At 36.6% G+C, this 15,907-nt stretch overlaps 1 protein-coding gene across 3 annotated transcripts in view; it reads left to right on the forward strand.

Annotated features, from left to right (window-relative positions):
• Positions 1-10,992, forward strand: part of LOC126416960 (rap guanine nucleotide exchange factor 2-like) — a 318,137-nt gene extending 307,145 nt beyond the window's left edge. For all 3 annotated transcript variants that reach the window (XM_050084850.1, XM_050084843.1, XM_050084860.1), the window contains one exon: positions 7,505-10,992. In XM_050084850.1, the coding sequence (XP_049940807.1) occupies positions 7,505-7,536 (32 nt within the window). In that variant the 3' untranslated portion in view covers positions 7,537-10,992. The remainder of the gene's footprint in view (positions 1-7,504) is intronic.
• The last annotated feature ends 4,915 nt before the right edge of the window (positions 10,993-15,907 follow it).

Raw genomic sequence — 15,907 nt, forward strand, 5'->3', positions numbered from 1 at the left:
TACAGATTGGATGAACTAGAAACTGTGAAAGAAGAATTATAAAGAAATGACTGGGCCACTAACAAATGATACTCTTGGAAATTAAGAATTAGTGCTGAAATAAATCAGAATGTAGAAAGTATAACAAACAGTAAATAAGGAGAGACCGATAGCCTTTGGTAATTTATACATTGTTGGTGACAACATTTAACTAAACAGATCCTCAAATACTTTTGAAGAGAGAAGTTAAAAAAAAAAAAAAAAAAAAAAAAAAAAAAAAAAACTGGACTCAAGTGTTCACGGAAGATTTACAGAGAAATGACATAATAGAAGAAGAAACAATGGTTAGAGTAATTTTTTTTTAAAGTGTTACAAATATGATGATTCCAAAGCAGTAAAGATAAAGGAATTTTGGCAGGAAAGTAAAACAGCAAAAAATAGAGAACTAAATTTAATACATGATCCTCTGAAAGCCTACAAAGGACAAGGAGTGCACGGGGAGGAGGGTGTATTTTATGAAGTTGATTTTTGGAAAGTTAACAAATTTTGATAATTGCAATTGAAGGAGGACAGGCCACGTGTGTTTCAATCAGCTGATGATTAAGATACCAAATCCTGGAGCCATTTAAAAAGAAGTGCAAGGAATGAGAATGACAATATTAAAGAAACAGTTTATCCAATTTTTTCCTCCATGTAACTTCTGTAGTGGTAACTTTTCATTCAAATGTAAATCCCTAACAGTAGAACATGAGTTTGAAGAGTGCAACCCTTTTGCATACACCTTTATTGTAACTGTTAGTTGTGTTTAACCCTGCATTTTAAGCCTTGTTTTCATCCTGCAGTTCACTAATACTGTTTAAAAGAAATTTTGTGCCAGCTCCCACATTCAGCACATCAGATATTTTATCCTAGATTTTATTTTTTTGTTTTTTCAACATTTCTATTAAATACTTATAGTTCGGTTTTTATTGTCATTAATATTGGTGTGTGTGTGTGTGTGTGTGTGTGTGTGTGTGTGTGTGTGTGTGTGTGTGTGGGCCAAGCATGTGTATTGATAAATATTTGGAGCACTCTGTAAATATAAACTGTATATTTGTATGTACTTGCATGTTGGCGTGCATGTAATGTGTGTATTGCTGATGTTCCACAGGAATGCTGCATTGTCTGCAATTTGTTGGCATGAGCATGTTCACACATCGCACCGCCTGTGCCTGATTCCTTCCCCCCGACTTACCTTTCCCTCTTCCGTATAAGTACTCCACCATAAAAATACTGTGTTTAAAGAGTTTTTGTAACTGTAAAAAAAAGTAATTACTTTTTTCCCCCTCCAGCAATCAACTAGGTAGTGTAAATTTAAGCACAGTGAAGTTATTTTCTTCTGTGGTATTAAACTGAGAGATGTGGAAAGCATTTTGCAGATTATTGTGGCCTAAATTTGAGTAATCACAAGAACATTGTTTAGGTGTGTTTGCATCATATAACATTGTTTTTCATTTTAATGAATTACTACAAAAGTAAATACGTTAGAACTTAGTGGATGACTGTGTCACAAGGGTAGTGAAATATTGAATGAGAATCCAGTCTGCAGTCACATCGATTAGAGCACCATTTTTACCATTGGTAACATTTTTATTATTGGGACTGTCTGCAGACTGAAGGAACACAATAAATTATGTAAATTGAAGGTGGGGAGGAGGGAAGAAGGAAAGGAAAAGGAAGGGACTATTGATGTCAGCTGCACTGGGACTTTATGGGGAATCAGTGGCAATGAATGAAAATTTATGCTGGACCAGTATTTGAACCCAGGATCTCCTGCTTACTAGGCACCCGCATTAAGCACTGCACCATCCAGACACAGTGTCTATCATAGTTGTGGGGACTATCACGGCACATCTCTCAGCCGACCCACATTCCCACCTAGTGCCACGTATCTGCAGGTCATCAGGCGTAATTGTGCAGATGGTGGATTCATTGCCCATCGGGGTGAGTCTGTTATGTCAATATGCGGTGCGGTGTCTGTTCTGTTTCATGTTTTTGTCTGTTGGGATACTGAATCAATAGAAAAAAAGGACTGAACTGAAAAAGAACCTTTTTGCTGGATTTTAAATACTTCATAGATTTGGCAACTGTTTCCACAAACTGCATAGACTGAGAATAGCGACAGAATTTTTTTTGTATTTCTTAATTATGCAAGAAATTCTGCTCCCTATAAAACAGATTTTGTTGTGGTAATAGCTGTAATCAACATTTTTACTGCATATTTACTTGAAATGTCCCCAAGTTTTCAGATCTCTAATAATTTAATTATCTCAAAAGTGGTATGTCAAACTACTATAGTTGTATCTTGAAGTTTCCTGGTATAATAAGTATTCAATGAGATTCTGGGATTGCAGACAGAAATGTCGACTTCCTGTTTCAATATTTCAACTGGCAATCAAGACAGCCATCATCAACTTAATTTTAAAACTAGCTGGTTGGGAGTGTAACAAACAGATGCTTGGGAGCAACAAATCATCTTTCCTCTCTGCCACACTCTCACATAACAAGTGCAATTTATCATTTATCAGCAACTAATCACCAGTTTATATCGCCAGCCTGTTCCATTCCTTTTGTGTCACTCTGGGCATGGACGGTCTAAGGGTTCATATGACAAATTTCATATCTCTTATTTTCCTATGAAATACTTGTAATTGTTGCCCTCTTCTTGTTATGATGATATCATCCCTCTTTCTTTTAAAAGATACATTTCCTTTCTTATGGTGGCTGCAATATTTTGTTTGAATTTTGATAGTGATTTGTTGTGCCTTTCTTTGCTGACTCTTCATGTTGGCACTTGGGTACCCAAGGTTTATATCTCTAGAAGTTTTCGCAAGGTGGACATTACCTTCAATCTGGAATTGTAAACATTTCTTACAAGTAACTGTGTGTCACCTTTTCATTCCTGCATTGCACTATACAGGGTGTTACAAAAAGGTACAGCCAAATTCCAAGGAAACATTCCTCACACACAAATAAAGAAAAGATGTTATGTGAACAAATGTCCGGAAACGCTTAATTTCCATGTTAGAGCTCATTTTAGTTTCGTTAGTATGTTCTTCCACCTACGCTCAATGGAGCACGTTATCATGATTTCATACGGGATACTCCACCTGTGCTGCTAGAACATGTGCCTTTACAAGTACGACACAACATGTGGTTCATGCACGATGGAGCTCTTGCACATTTCAGTCGAAGTGTTCGTACGCTTCTCAACAGCAGATTCGGTGACTAATGGATTGGTAGAGGTGGACCAATTCCATGGCCTCCACGCTCTCCTGACCTCAACCCTCTTGACTTTTCTTTCTTTGTGTGTGAGGAATGTTTCCTGAAAGTTTGGCCGTACCTTTTTGTAACACCCTGTATAGTGCAATTCAAACAATAATTCTCATATATCAGTCTTTTTTATTTGGCAGCTGTATGGTGATGAACGGAGACCTCTATTACCGTAATTTTTTCCTGGCATGTCCACTTAGCAAATTGCCCTAGTAACATGACGCCCGTTGCAGAAGTAATGTCCTTACCGAATTTCTTAGAGCACCTATACATGTACCATGTACCACAAGGAGATGCATCTTTATTACAGAAAATACACAACTCATTTTTTTGCCCACTTTGGTATATATATTATCAATGGAATACCCATATTTGCGATATGTTTGCCTTTTTGTGTTGTATTTTTTGCCCATCTTTCCTATTTTTACTGAAACTTTAAGGTTATCCTTGCAACACCACTTGTAACTTTGTTTGTGAATTCTTCTTATGTAAAATTCAGTAACTACATTAAATGTTATGCCATCTGCCTTTAACTTTTCTGTATTGTTGTTATTGCTTAATAAAGTGAGCTTATCCAAGTTCCTACTTTACTTGTAACAAGGCATCAGTGTTCATTTCTCAGAGTACATAATTCATGTGTGTGTGTGTGTGTGTGGTGTTTTTTTTTTTTTTTTTTACAAACATGAGTGAATACTCTTGTCATGCAGAGTGATGTATCATGTTGTTTGGTTATAGATAGAAGCAGATAACTACACTAAAGCTGGATCTGTATAAAAAAAGTTCTCGAGAAGTAGTTACTGATGCAGCATCAAAACAAAGAGGGCAATATGTATAATTCAAAACAAAATGTTACTGGATTTTCTCATTTTGAGAGAACTGAAAGGTGATCTGTTTAATTGTTAAAAATCATCCAGCAGCCAAGATCGCATAAAATATTCTTTCTTTAAAACAACTGGTTTTAACAGACTCTGCTCTCATCTTCAGGTATTATTAAATATTACTGTTTTGTATATAGAAGTTATAAAGAAAATAAAATATCTTCGCAGTAATGAAGGAACTGCTGGCCAAGTAGATTTTTTAAATATAAGGACAAAGGGAATGTCAGACTGTAAAAGGAAAGTCAAAGCTTTGGAGAATATTGAATCAGAAAACGTGTGTGTGTGTGTGTGTGTGTGTGTGTGTGTGTGTGTGTGTGTGTGTGTGTGAGAGAGAGAGAGAGAGAGAGAGAGAGAGAGAGAGAGAGAGAGAGAGAGCGCTTGCGGGGGGGGGGGGAGAGTCTTTGTGGAATATGGGTTGAATGAGTGACAACAAACCTGATAGCAAGTGAGTTTTAAAATGCAAGAAACTTAGAGTGTGTGGTTTTTTAATTCCTCATTTTTGTTCGTTTTCGTTCGTTGAATCTGTTCGAGGCGGACGTCGAAAGACATCCGTCTAAGTTCATTGTTGATCGATTAGCTCAGTTTTTTTATTACAGAGGGCTGCTAACCCTCTGACCGAACACTCTGAGCTACCGTGCCGGCTACGTGTAAGACTTACGAAGGTTGTTCTGACTACCAGGGGTAGGGGGGGGGGGGGGGGAGATTGTGGAAGAAAAACAGTAAGCAAACTTCTGTGCAAAGTAATGTAAGTTGTGTATGTTAATACTCTCGCATATTAGCAGAAAATACACTATAGTTACAACTTAATCTGCTTCTTCAAAGTGTTCTGCACTTTTTTTGCCATATCAGCTGATATTTATCCTAGGAACTCGTGTTGGATATAGGAAAGAAGAGAGCTTGTTTTCCCTGTTTATCTATGTGCACTTACAATATTGTGAAGAGCTATTTGCTTTTATAAATTTGGTGATTATCATTTCTCTCCCAGTCCTTTTCCAAATATTGTGAAGAGCTATTTGATTTTATAAATTTGGTGATTATCATTTCTCTCCCAATCCTTTTTCAATTATTGCGAAGAGCTATTTGATTTTATAAATTTGGTGGTTATCATTTCTCCCCCAGTCCTTTACCAGCCATGTCCGAGTGGGAAAGCAAGAACATCTAGAAAAATGTGGGTACAGTTTTTTCACTGTCTGTGGCACACTACAAAGTGTAGATATTAGGTTTAGGCCTTAAGAGACATGTTACTGTAGCCAGTGTGTCTCCATCCTCTGATGATAGCAGAAAGATTGATTTTGCTATGTGTATGAAAGTTACATAAACTAACATCACATGTTATTTCCAATAGAACAGTTTTTATATAAACATGAAGCAGCATTGTAGTTAATATACTTTACTGTCCTGAATGATTTGTGAGTTACTAGTTGACATAAAAATAATGCCAAAATGAACAACAGACAAGATGTTGTCAAGTAAAGAACGTCTGCTTGTGTCTTGATATATAAGGGGTATTCAAATGAAACCCGGTCACTAGTGTAAAGTAATGGTAATGATTTTATTAACTCAAAAATGTAGTTATACACAGTACGCATAATCAAAAATAGTCACCAAAACTTTTGGGCCATTATCCTATTGCGACACTAGCCGGTCAATTCCTTACTCGAAGAAGCTAGTAGGCTGCTGTCGGATCCAGGCTTGTATCCAGTCACACACTTCATCGTCTGTTGTGAATCGATGTCCGCGAATAGTATGTTTTAGAGGTCTAAACACATGGAAGTCTCACGGTGAAAGATCAGGATTGTACAGTGGATATTCCAGCCTTTGACACCGAAACTGCTTCAATGTCATCTTCACCGCATTGGCCATGTGTGGGCAGATATTATCATGCAGGAGGATAATGCGATTGGAAAACATGCCTCGATGTTACAACTTGATGACTCGTCTAAGGTTCTGTAAAGTGGCTTGATAACGCTGGGTATTGATGGTGGTTCCCTGTTCCAGAAACTCGACAAGCAGTGGGCACTTGCGGTCAAAAAAGGACAACATAGCCTTACCAGAACTGGTGTGCACGGCCTTTGATTTCTTTGGAGGCGGTGAAATCATATGTTTCCACTGCTTGCTCTGACACTTGCCTTCCAGTTCAAAATGGTGACACCATGTTTTGTTACCTGTGACAATACGCAGCAGAAAGCCGTATTCCTCCTCATGGTAATGTTGCAGATGACTCAAAGACAGCACCATTCCAGTATTGTGCTGTTCGGCTGTCAGTTGGTAGGGAACCAACTGCGCACAGATTTTTCCAAAGTTCAAGCACTGATGCATTATGGTGTGGGGGTGCCCACGCTAATACCCAGTAACCGAGGGATCTCGTTCATGGTGATTTTGTGGCTGTCCAAGACTAAATCATTCACTTCCGCAACCATTTCCGGTTTGATGACACGGTGAGCCTGTCCAGGATGAGCATCGTCTTCCAGTGACTTGTGCTCCTCAAGGAATTGTGTGCGCCATTCCACAACACTTGAATGACTCGGACTGCACTCACCGTACACAGCCTTCATCTGTCAATACATTTGAGGCCTCCAACTCCCTCTGCTGCCAAAAATCGAATCACTCCTTGTTGTTCCTGCTTACTCGCTTGTTTGTTCAGTAGTGAATGATAACTTGTGTGACCACCTTCTCTTCAGCGTGAAACCACACTAGCACTATGCAACATCAAATGGTGTGCACGTGTCAGTCTCTCTACCAACAGATGACATCACCATACCTGCAGTTACGTGGTGCCACCTTACATGTAAGGCAAAGGTAGATAAACTGACCAGGTTTCATTTGAATGAACCTCATGTATGACTAACATTAATAGATATTTCTGCGTACCAGATTCAAAAAATCAAGTTAGGAACTTTGACCTCAAGAAGTGAACATTGTGTCAGAACTTTAGAAGCCAGTAATAACTGCTCTGTTAATCATTGTTCATGCACCTATTGGGTGGAAGTTGATATAAGAAAACATACCTGAGAAAGGGTAGAGTTGCCATAACTGAGCAAGTAAAATAGAAATAAATACTTTTTATTAGTTTTAGGCTAATATTCTGATTTATCTCCATTTACTAAGAATATTGCTTTTTACTTACTGTAACAATTGTGCTTTTAATTATATTTTTAAAGTCTTAGGTTTGCTGTTAACAAAGAATGACTTCCCTATTGTCAGAGTTGAACTAATTGAAGGATATATGCCAATTTGAGTTTCAGTAGTGATGTTTGATATTGTATTTTTTTTCTTTTGTGCATGATGTTATTGTGATAAAAATTAATTTATTCACAATTATGTTTGTTTTTCAGATGATGACGGTGCACAAGTATCTGCAGTGTGAATTATTTTCCATATGGTTTACATTCTCCTGTCTTCATCTCACTGAGTGACATTGTTGAGAGTATCACAGATGAGTGCCAGATAGTGAAGAAAAGGGGATTGTGATGAGTTTTGTAAAGAATAGCTACTGCACTTCGGGAGAAAATGATAGTACATATTGTCTTTGCGTTCCCCTGCAGTTGTACTTATTGTCCTGCTTTTTAGTTGCATACACAAGTATGTTTACAGCAGTTAAGCATTCAGCAAATAGCAGTCAGCGAACAACCCATACATTGCCTTCTGACTGTGTGGACAGCTTTTTTTATTCTGTGGCCAGTATGGCAGGGAGCTTGCATGTTATAATTTCTTCTGTGTACTTTGTTCTATTTTGCCCCTGTGTTTGGAATGATATCTGAGAGATCAGTAAATCCAAATGCCATAAAAATTTGGCATTTCTTTCACAGGGTTATCACTGCTTGTGATAATTTCGCATGCTAAAATTTACAGTTATTCATACTCAGCATTCATTATTGTTTTAAATGATGAATTATTATCAAAATGTGTGTTTGTGATATCTGTACTATGATATAAATACTTGTAAAAATAATTTTTACGCTCTTTAAATATTATAATTATTTGCTGTACCAATTGCAGCATTGCATCAGATGTAAAGGATGATATGACTTTGAAAAATGTTTACAATTCTGATCTGTAAAATAACTGAATATATTTTTGTCTTACATGTTGCAGTAGATAAATGTGACTGATAAAACTATGTTAGAATGAGCAACAGTTAAGTGTAGTATGAATATCAACAAGCAAATATTGTGCATTAATGTAATCTCAAATTTTTCATTAGCTTTTTAATACAGTGTAAATAGCCAAGTGATAACAAATCTGAATACAAATGAGATTATTTGTCTTATTTACAACTTTTCATAAACTGAAAGTTATTTGTTCATTGTACAAAATGACTCTTTATATGTTGAAACATATGAGTATTGTAGTGAATAGTTGTAAAAAGTGACTTGTTCCAAAGAATCTACTCCAGGAATATTTTAAATTCTTTTTTCCTTTTTTTTTACGTTCGAATTTAGGAATTAAATGTATTTACAGGTAACAATTTTTTATTAATGTGTACAAGAACTCAAAATAATAAGTGACCATTTCTTGAGATCTGTCGAATATGCGCTAGCAGCTAAATTACTTTGAAATTGAGCTGTCAGGCGTTTGTACAATTGCTCTCAAATGCTGTGTATGCCATTATCAAAAGATCTTTACTGTGTAGTATTTGCATTCTGTGTTGTGTAGTTATGTTCATATCATATTTAGATCACCAGATCATCAATGTGCAATGTATTTAACATATTTACTATATTATCACTTTATGGCAGATGGGAAATCATCTCAAGACTTACATGTGTACATATAGATTAAAAGAAATATGTGTGTTATTTGAAATTTTTGTATGTCTGCCTACTGTGTGAAAAGAGAGGGAGGTTTTGCCTAGTCGTGTCGTGCTGTAATATTTTGATAACATATTTGGTGGTATATTTTTCATTATATATGTATTATGAAACTTTGTCTATTTAGGTATGTGTAGAATTTGGATGTCATAATATGGTATAAATATCTGTAGGTCAGTCCAAATTTATATATATTGACTGTTTTAATTGAGACAAACATTTGACATTTTAAGAGCAAACTGAAACTAACTTTCAAAATACTAGTACTCCAAAAGAAAATGAGAACATTAAAATGAAATGATGTGAGGGCTAGTTGTATCTTTTTGCTCTGGAGTGCCAGCAAAGTAAAAACTTTGTTTGTGTGACTGTTATATGCCAGTGCACATTTTTATTTATTTTGAATTTTATACATCTGTGGCTGTGGTTGATACACACAACATAAATGGTCATAATCAGAGGAACACGTGAAAATTGAGTGCCAGTGCTGAAGTAGCTATGCAGCTTTATCCAGGCCAATATCAAATGTATTCCAGATGAATTACAGATTCAATGCACACATTTACACTTTATGCCGATATTGTTCCTAGATTTCCTTTTTGTTGCTTATAGTTTCTGTGTAGAGTAGCATTATTGATTGTTTGCACAGATCCCAATCACAGATGGAGAAATGGTCATACTCATTGCATTTTAATATTTATAACAAAGTTTGGACTGTTGCTGGCTTTACTCCAGTGAGTTTGGTGCTGTTTATACATGTGTGATTTTTTTTCTTCTTCTTTCAGATTTGTATATAACTTTCTCTACATGCTATTAAGATATTTTATAATATTCATTGGGAAGTGAAAGCAAAGTTTATAAGCAGGAACGTTTAATTTGCATAACACAACTAGTTCTAAGTTTTGAGTTAGAACATTTTGTACCAGAATTTCTACTATTACATCTGACACAAAATATTAAGTAAATGCTGGTGTTATAGTTGAAATGTTTCTCCGAAAGGCAGAATTTCATGTTCTCAAATCAGTTTGTGTTTCACTCTTTCATTCACATATATTTTAGGCACCAAACACCATCAGATTACTACATATATCTGTGGTATGTAAACTGTGTCGTCTGTATAACAGCACTAAAATAATTCACTATATTGTGCTTCAAATGAAAGATACTTATAGATAAGATTTTTTTTCTGAAAGAAGATAAACAGAAATTTTTTTGTCATGTTCAGTTCCATTTTCATAAAATAGTTAATGACGTCAGTCTTAATAACTGTCTATTTTTCCCAGATGTATTACTAGCTGTGGCTATGACACGTTCACCTCGTGCATGTACTTTGGGTATTTCAGTGATTGTCTGTAGGCTTTGTTGTATAGAATGTTAAATCCTCCGAAAATGACGCACACATGCTATTAACAGTGAAACGCCACTTTCATGTTCTCTCTGTTTCATCCATTAGTGTTCCATATAAATATATATCAATGTCAATGTGATGAAATCCTTAAGGAATATTACTACAAAAATGTAAGCCATATCAGAACACCTGATGGTGCAGATAGGGAAGATATGTTGTCACCACTGTAAGTTTCAGCAGCTTTTTGAGTTGTATGATCCAATGAAGCACTGATTATTGTATTCTACGAGAAATGACAGTGTTAAGTACCTGCATGTATCATTTTATCTGTTTGTCAGTTATTATTTAATTATGTTGAGAATGTTATAACTTTTATACAAAGTTCTACCTTATCACAATGATTTTCAGATATTTTGAGGCATCCTTCTGTCTTTTTTGTTTCCACGTGAATATTGCATTTCCATTATTTGCATTTGTGATCATAGCCAATTATATATGAAAATGTTTTTATTTTCATAGCTTATAACAGATTCATATGATAAAAATGTTGTATGTATTTGTCCAATTATATGTGTTTAGCTCCTTTAGCTAATCATCTCAGTCGGGCCCTTTCTGGTGGTCCAGTATTTACTGTACAAAATAAATCCTAGTAATTATGTGTCCGAAATGGTTTTAATATCCAAAATGGGTCTCCATACACATCCTAACCCTTATCAGTATTTGGTAGTGTAAAGTTTCATGGTTTTTTCATCCTTTTATTTTGTGTTAATTATAAAGACGTAGTTATCTACAACAGTTTGTGGAATTTGAAATGATGGGTTCATGCACTGTAACTACATGACTCTCTCTCTCTCTCTCTCTCTCTCTCTCTCTCTCTCTCTGTGTGTGTGTGTGTGTGTGTGTGTGTGTGTGTGTGTGTGTTTTTGTTTGTTTTACAAAAGGTTGTTATACAGTTTTAGAAGATTATGTGGAAGGGAAAAGGAAGCGAGGAAGGAAGAGACTCCAGATACTGGATGACATGATGGACGGTAGAAAGTACAAAAGCCTTAAGAAGGAAGCAATGGATCACAGAAAATGGAGAGACAAAGGACCTGCTAATATAGCAGATAACTGATGATGATGATGATGATGATGATGATACACCATAAGCACCTTATAACATGTTGCACAGAATCATTGGACGTTCTCGTGACTTTAAGCCACAAGACGTAGTTCCCGTGTTGTAACACAGTATGTGTCAATGGTTGGGTGCACATTCAAGTGTATTTGTTATTCATAACAAGTGTCATGAATAACAATGTTTTTGTAGGCCTGGCTGACAACAGTTTAGGTGCTATTAAAGTTTGTAAAGTGAGTATCATGTTTACTATCTGCTTTTTGCCTCCGAGTACATTATATATTTTGAATCTTCTTTTTTTCCTTGAAGGCATCTTTTAATTTGTTGTATGTGATAAATGTTTTTATTGAAGTTACCTATTAAGTTAACATTATTTTCCTATTTTAAAAATAATGTCAATACTGTTTTCCAAAATTATTGAACTTTTATATAATTTATTTTATTAGGTTGCATAGAATTGTCCATATGGAGAAAAGAAGTTGTTAGACAGATCCCATGAAACTGTATGTCCTTACAATGTGAAAGTATTAAGAGAATTATCAGAAGAAGAAAATTAATCACGGTTTAGTGAAACAAAGATATGAGAGGAAATTTTTGAAGAAGAAAACCACAACCTTGATTCCAATCAATCATTATAGGAAATAAAAAGTGCTGTTCAAGAACCATGAAAATATACAGGTGTGGAATTTGAAACGATGGCTGTCAATTACAAAACTCATTCTCTGGTGTGTGCGTGCGCGTGCCTGTGTGTGTGTGTGTGTGTGTGTGTGTGTGTGTGTGCGCGTGTGTGTGTGTGTGAGAGGGCAGGGGGGGGGGGGGGGGAGGGAGATACAAAAAAGGAAACAGACATGTTTTACTATGACTGACAAAATAGTGGACAATACACTCAAGTGGATCAAAATAAAACAGTCAAAGTTTAATATGCACGACACACGCTCTGCAGATGGAACACAAAACCAGATACAAAGGCTCTCATTTCTAAGAGATGAAAAGAGAAGAGGACACACAAATTACTGTGAACCATGATTCGGATGGCACAGGAATTTTATGAGCACTCTTTAAATACAAGTGCTACTGCTTTTTGCTTTTATTTGACAGCTTGGGGACCAGTAATGGGAGAAAACAAAATGACAATGTTCCACTTAGTCTGGACTTCCATCAAGAATATTTCAACTTTTTTTGTCAATTAGTGTAAGTGATTTTGTCACTGCTGGTATGTGCCAAAACCAGTTGATTCCAGGTCTACTCCTGCAGTAACCACCATTCTCATTTATTTCCAGTTCAGATCTGCTCACAAATTATCTCGAGTCAGTGCCCAAGATGATTGTCACAATGTAACATTTTAGAGGAAGCTTAAATATTTATAGGAGAAAGAAAAATAGTACACTGAAGAAGCAATGTAGAGGAAATTAGGACAGTGAAAAAATTATCTCGCATCCCCATACAATTTAGGGAAAATCATCACGACAAAGGCAAATTGTCATACGAAATTGATGATACCTCGAAAAAGATACTACAAGTAGTGATGATGTAATTGTAATGCACTTGGTCACATTAGTAAATATAGTATATAATTAATTCTGGGGATTTTCTCAGACAGTTTAAAATATGCCATCGTCAGAAATCTCTGTAAGAACTATCAGACAGTCTCATTCTTACATCATTTTACAAATATTTGGGGGTTGCCACCCACCTGTGTGAAACTGACTTGCTTCGTCAATTACCATTTGGATTTCAAAAGGGCTGCACTACGGAGACAGTTATTCTTTTTCACAGACCGTCTAGTAAAATTTTTAAATGATCAAAAATTACCATTTTGGATATTCAGTGAGTCATCATCAAGCATTTCATGTTTCAGTAATAATATTCTATTCAAGAAATAACACTTTTATGGCATTCGTGGATCAGCACATGTACAGTTTACTTTCTGTTGAAGAAACAGGATGGAAAGAGTTACACTAGGATGTTTGAGTCGTACTAATTGGATGCCCAATCATCTTTGTGGAGATATTGCAATGGGTGTTCTGCAAGGTTCAACCATGGGTCCATTACTGTTCTCACTGTATGTTAAGATTTACTGTTCTCACTGTATGTTAAGATCTTCCATTTATTTGCATCAGGAGACACAACTACTCCTAAAGGCTGATGGAACAAACATTATTAACAAGCCAAGTAAAGAACCATCAACAGAGAAAAATAGTAAAAGGAAATTATCAACTGGTTTTGCACAAATGGATTAAACTTTGGGTAAAAAGTTTTATACAATCAAAAATATGTCACCAATTATTAGCAACAAAAACAATCAATTATTGATGAAATTATTTAATTGGATGGATAAAAAATCTACACATGAAGCAGTGGCAGAACACATACAAGACCTCTCCAGTCCTTTTCCCCTCACCTTTCTTCCGTCCTCTTCAACCCTTATGCCTGAAGAAGGAGCCACTGGCTCCGAAAGCTTGCCAATCACAGCAGTCTTTTATGTGTGTGTTCTGCTGCTGCTTGGTGACTGGATTTTTCTTATCTCACCTGTTATTAAGGTATTGCACCAACAAGAATAATAAACAATATAGAAAGAATAATGTGAGCAAGAATTTACACAACCCTAATTTCAAGAAAATCGACTGTCTTACTGGAGGCAACATTTGTGTTGGCAATGGATGACCTTGTAGGAGGTGCATAACATGTGATATCCAAACATCTTTCCATCCTATTGATGTCAGTGTTGAGTTAGCTGTGTGGGAACACGGGCTAAATGTGTGTTCATTCCAAGTGGATGGCTATATTGTGGCCAAGTTGTGGTGTCTGTCTGCAGGAAGGCTAGCACCCTATGAATTATGTGACCACGTCCCTTGGATATATTGCTGATAGCTGGCTGGGTAGGCACAAGGCCTATCCACAGCAATCTGCGGTGTTCAGGTAATGGATTATGTTTTCTACTCTGATGAATCATAGTTTCATGTAAGTGCCTATGTAAACAACCTGAACAACAAATGTAGGAGTTCAGAAAACCCTCACATTTTCCATGAGTTCCTATTACATTCACTGGAGATTGAAGCTCAGTATGCAGTTTTGTGTAAAAGATTGTAGACCTAATTTTCTTCTCAGAAAGGATAACAGCTGAACATTACCAGGACACCATCATGCAGTTCATAGCTTTGTTAGAGGTGATGAACTACACTGCTGAGATGGTGCAACTGTGCACATGGTGACTAGCACCATGACAATGTTGTTAGTGTTATTTTGGGGGGAGGGGGGTGAGGAGCAGGAGGAGGAGGAGGAGACATCATTTCATATGAGCCGTCACTGCCTCCATACCAGAGCACTCTCTCTCTCTCTCTCTCTCTCTCTCTCTCTCTCTCCCTCTCTCCCTCTCCCTCTCCCCCCCCCCCCCCCCCCTCTCCCCCTCCTCTTCCCCCTCCTCCTCCCCTCCTTTGTTTGTAAATTGTAATACCATGATATGTCCCAAACATATGTTCACAGTTTCAAGTGTACAGCATACTTTGTTTGTTTTTGACAGATAGAAAGGTTAGACGTATTTTATTGTGCTCGGTGATTTTAGATTATTATAAAAAATGTGGGAAAGGGAATCAAGTGTCAAACATTTGAAATGTTGATAGTGACATAGGGTGTGTGTGCTCTAAGTAAAAAATTTGTTTATAAGTGGTACAAGCTCTTCCAAGATGGCCGAGAAGATGCTAATCATGAACCTCGCTCTGAATGTCCCAGCACATCGTCACAGCTTCATGTCGAGGTTGTGAAGAAAATTGTTTTGGAAAATTGGTGAGGCTCTTGGCATATCGGTCGGCTCATGTCGTTTTGGGTATGAGATGTGTTTCAGTAAAATTTGTTCAAAAACTTCTCACGATTTTGATCAGAAGAACTGTCACATGAGCAACAATCACGGGCTCTTGAATGACATCAATGATCATCGTGATTTGCTCAAGAGAGTCATTACTGGTGACAAAATATGGGTTTATGGCTATGATGCCATAACCAACCCAGAGAGCCAAGACCTGAAAAAGCACACCAAGTTCGATCAAATGTCAAAGTTTGCTCACTGTTGTTTTTTTTCCTCCCCAATTACCATGGTGTAGTGCATCATGAATTTTTGTCTTAAGGTCATATGGTCAGTAAGCAGTATTACCTGGACGGTATGCACCGTTTGTGAGAATGAGTGGCCAAAAAAGTCCGGAATTTTAGGAAAACAATTCATGGCTTTTGCATCACGACAATGCACCTGCTCATTCATCATGGCTTGTGAGAGATTTTTTGGTCTAAAACAATACGACAATTGTGTCTCAGGCACCATATTCACTGGATTTGGCCCCAAGCAACTTTTTCCTCTTCCCAAAACTGAAGAGACGTATGAAAAGACAAAGATTTTCAACGATTGAGGAAATAAAAACTGCATCACTGGAAGTACTTAAGGTTGTACCAAAAAGTGCTTGTGACAAATGCTTCG

This window comes from Schistocerca serialis, chromosome 1 (genome assembly GCF_023864345.2).
Source record: "Schistocerca serialis cubense isolate TAMUIC-IGC-003099 chromosome 1, iqSchSeri2.2, whole genome shotgun sequence".
Taxonomy (NCBI): domain Eukaryota; kingdom Metazoa; phylum Arthropoda; class Insecta; order Orthoptera; family Acrididae; genus Schistocerca; species Schistocerca serialis.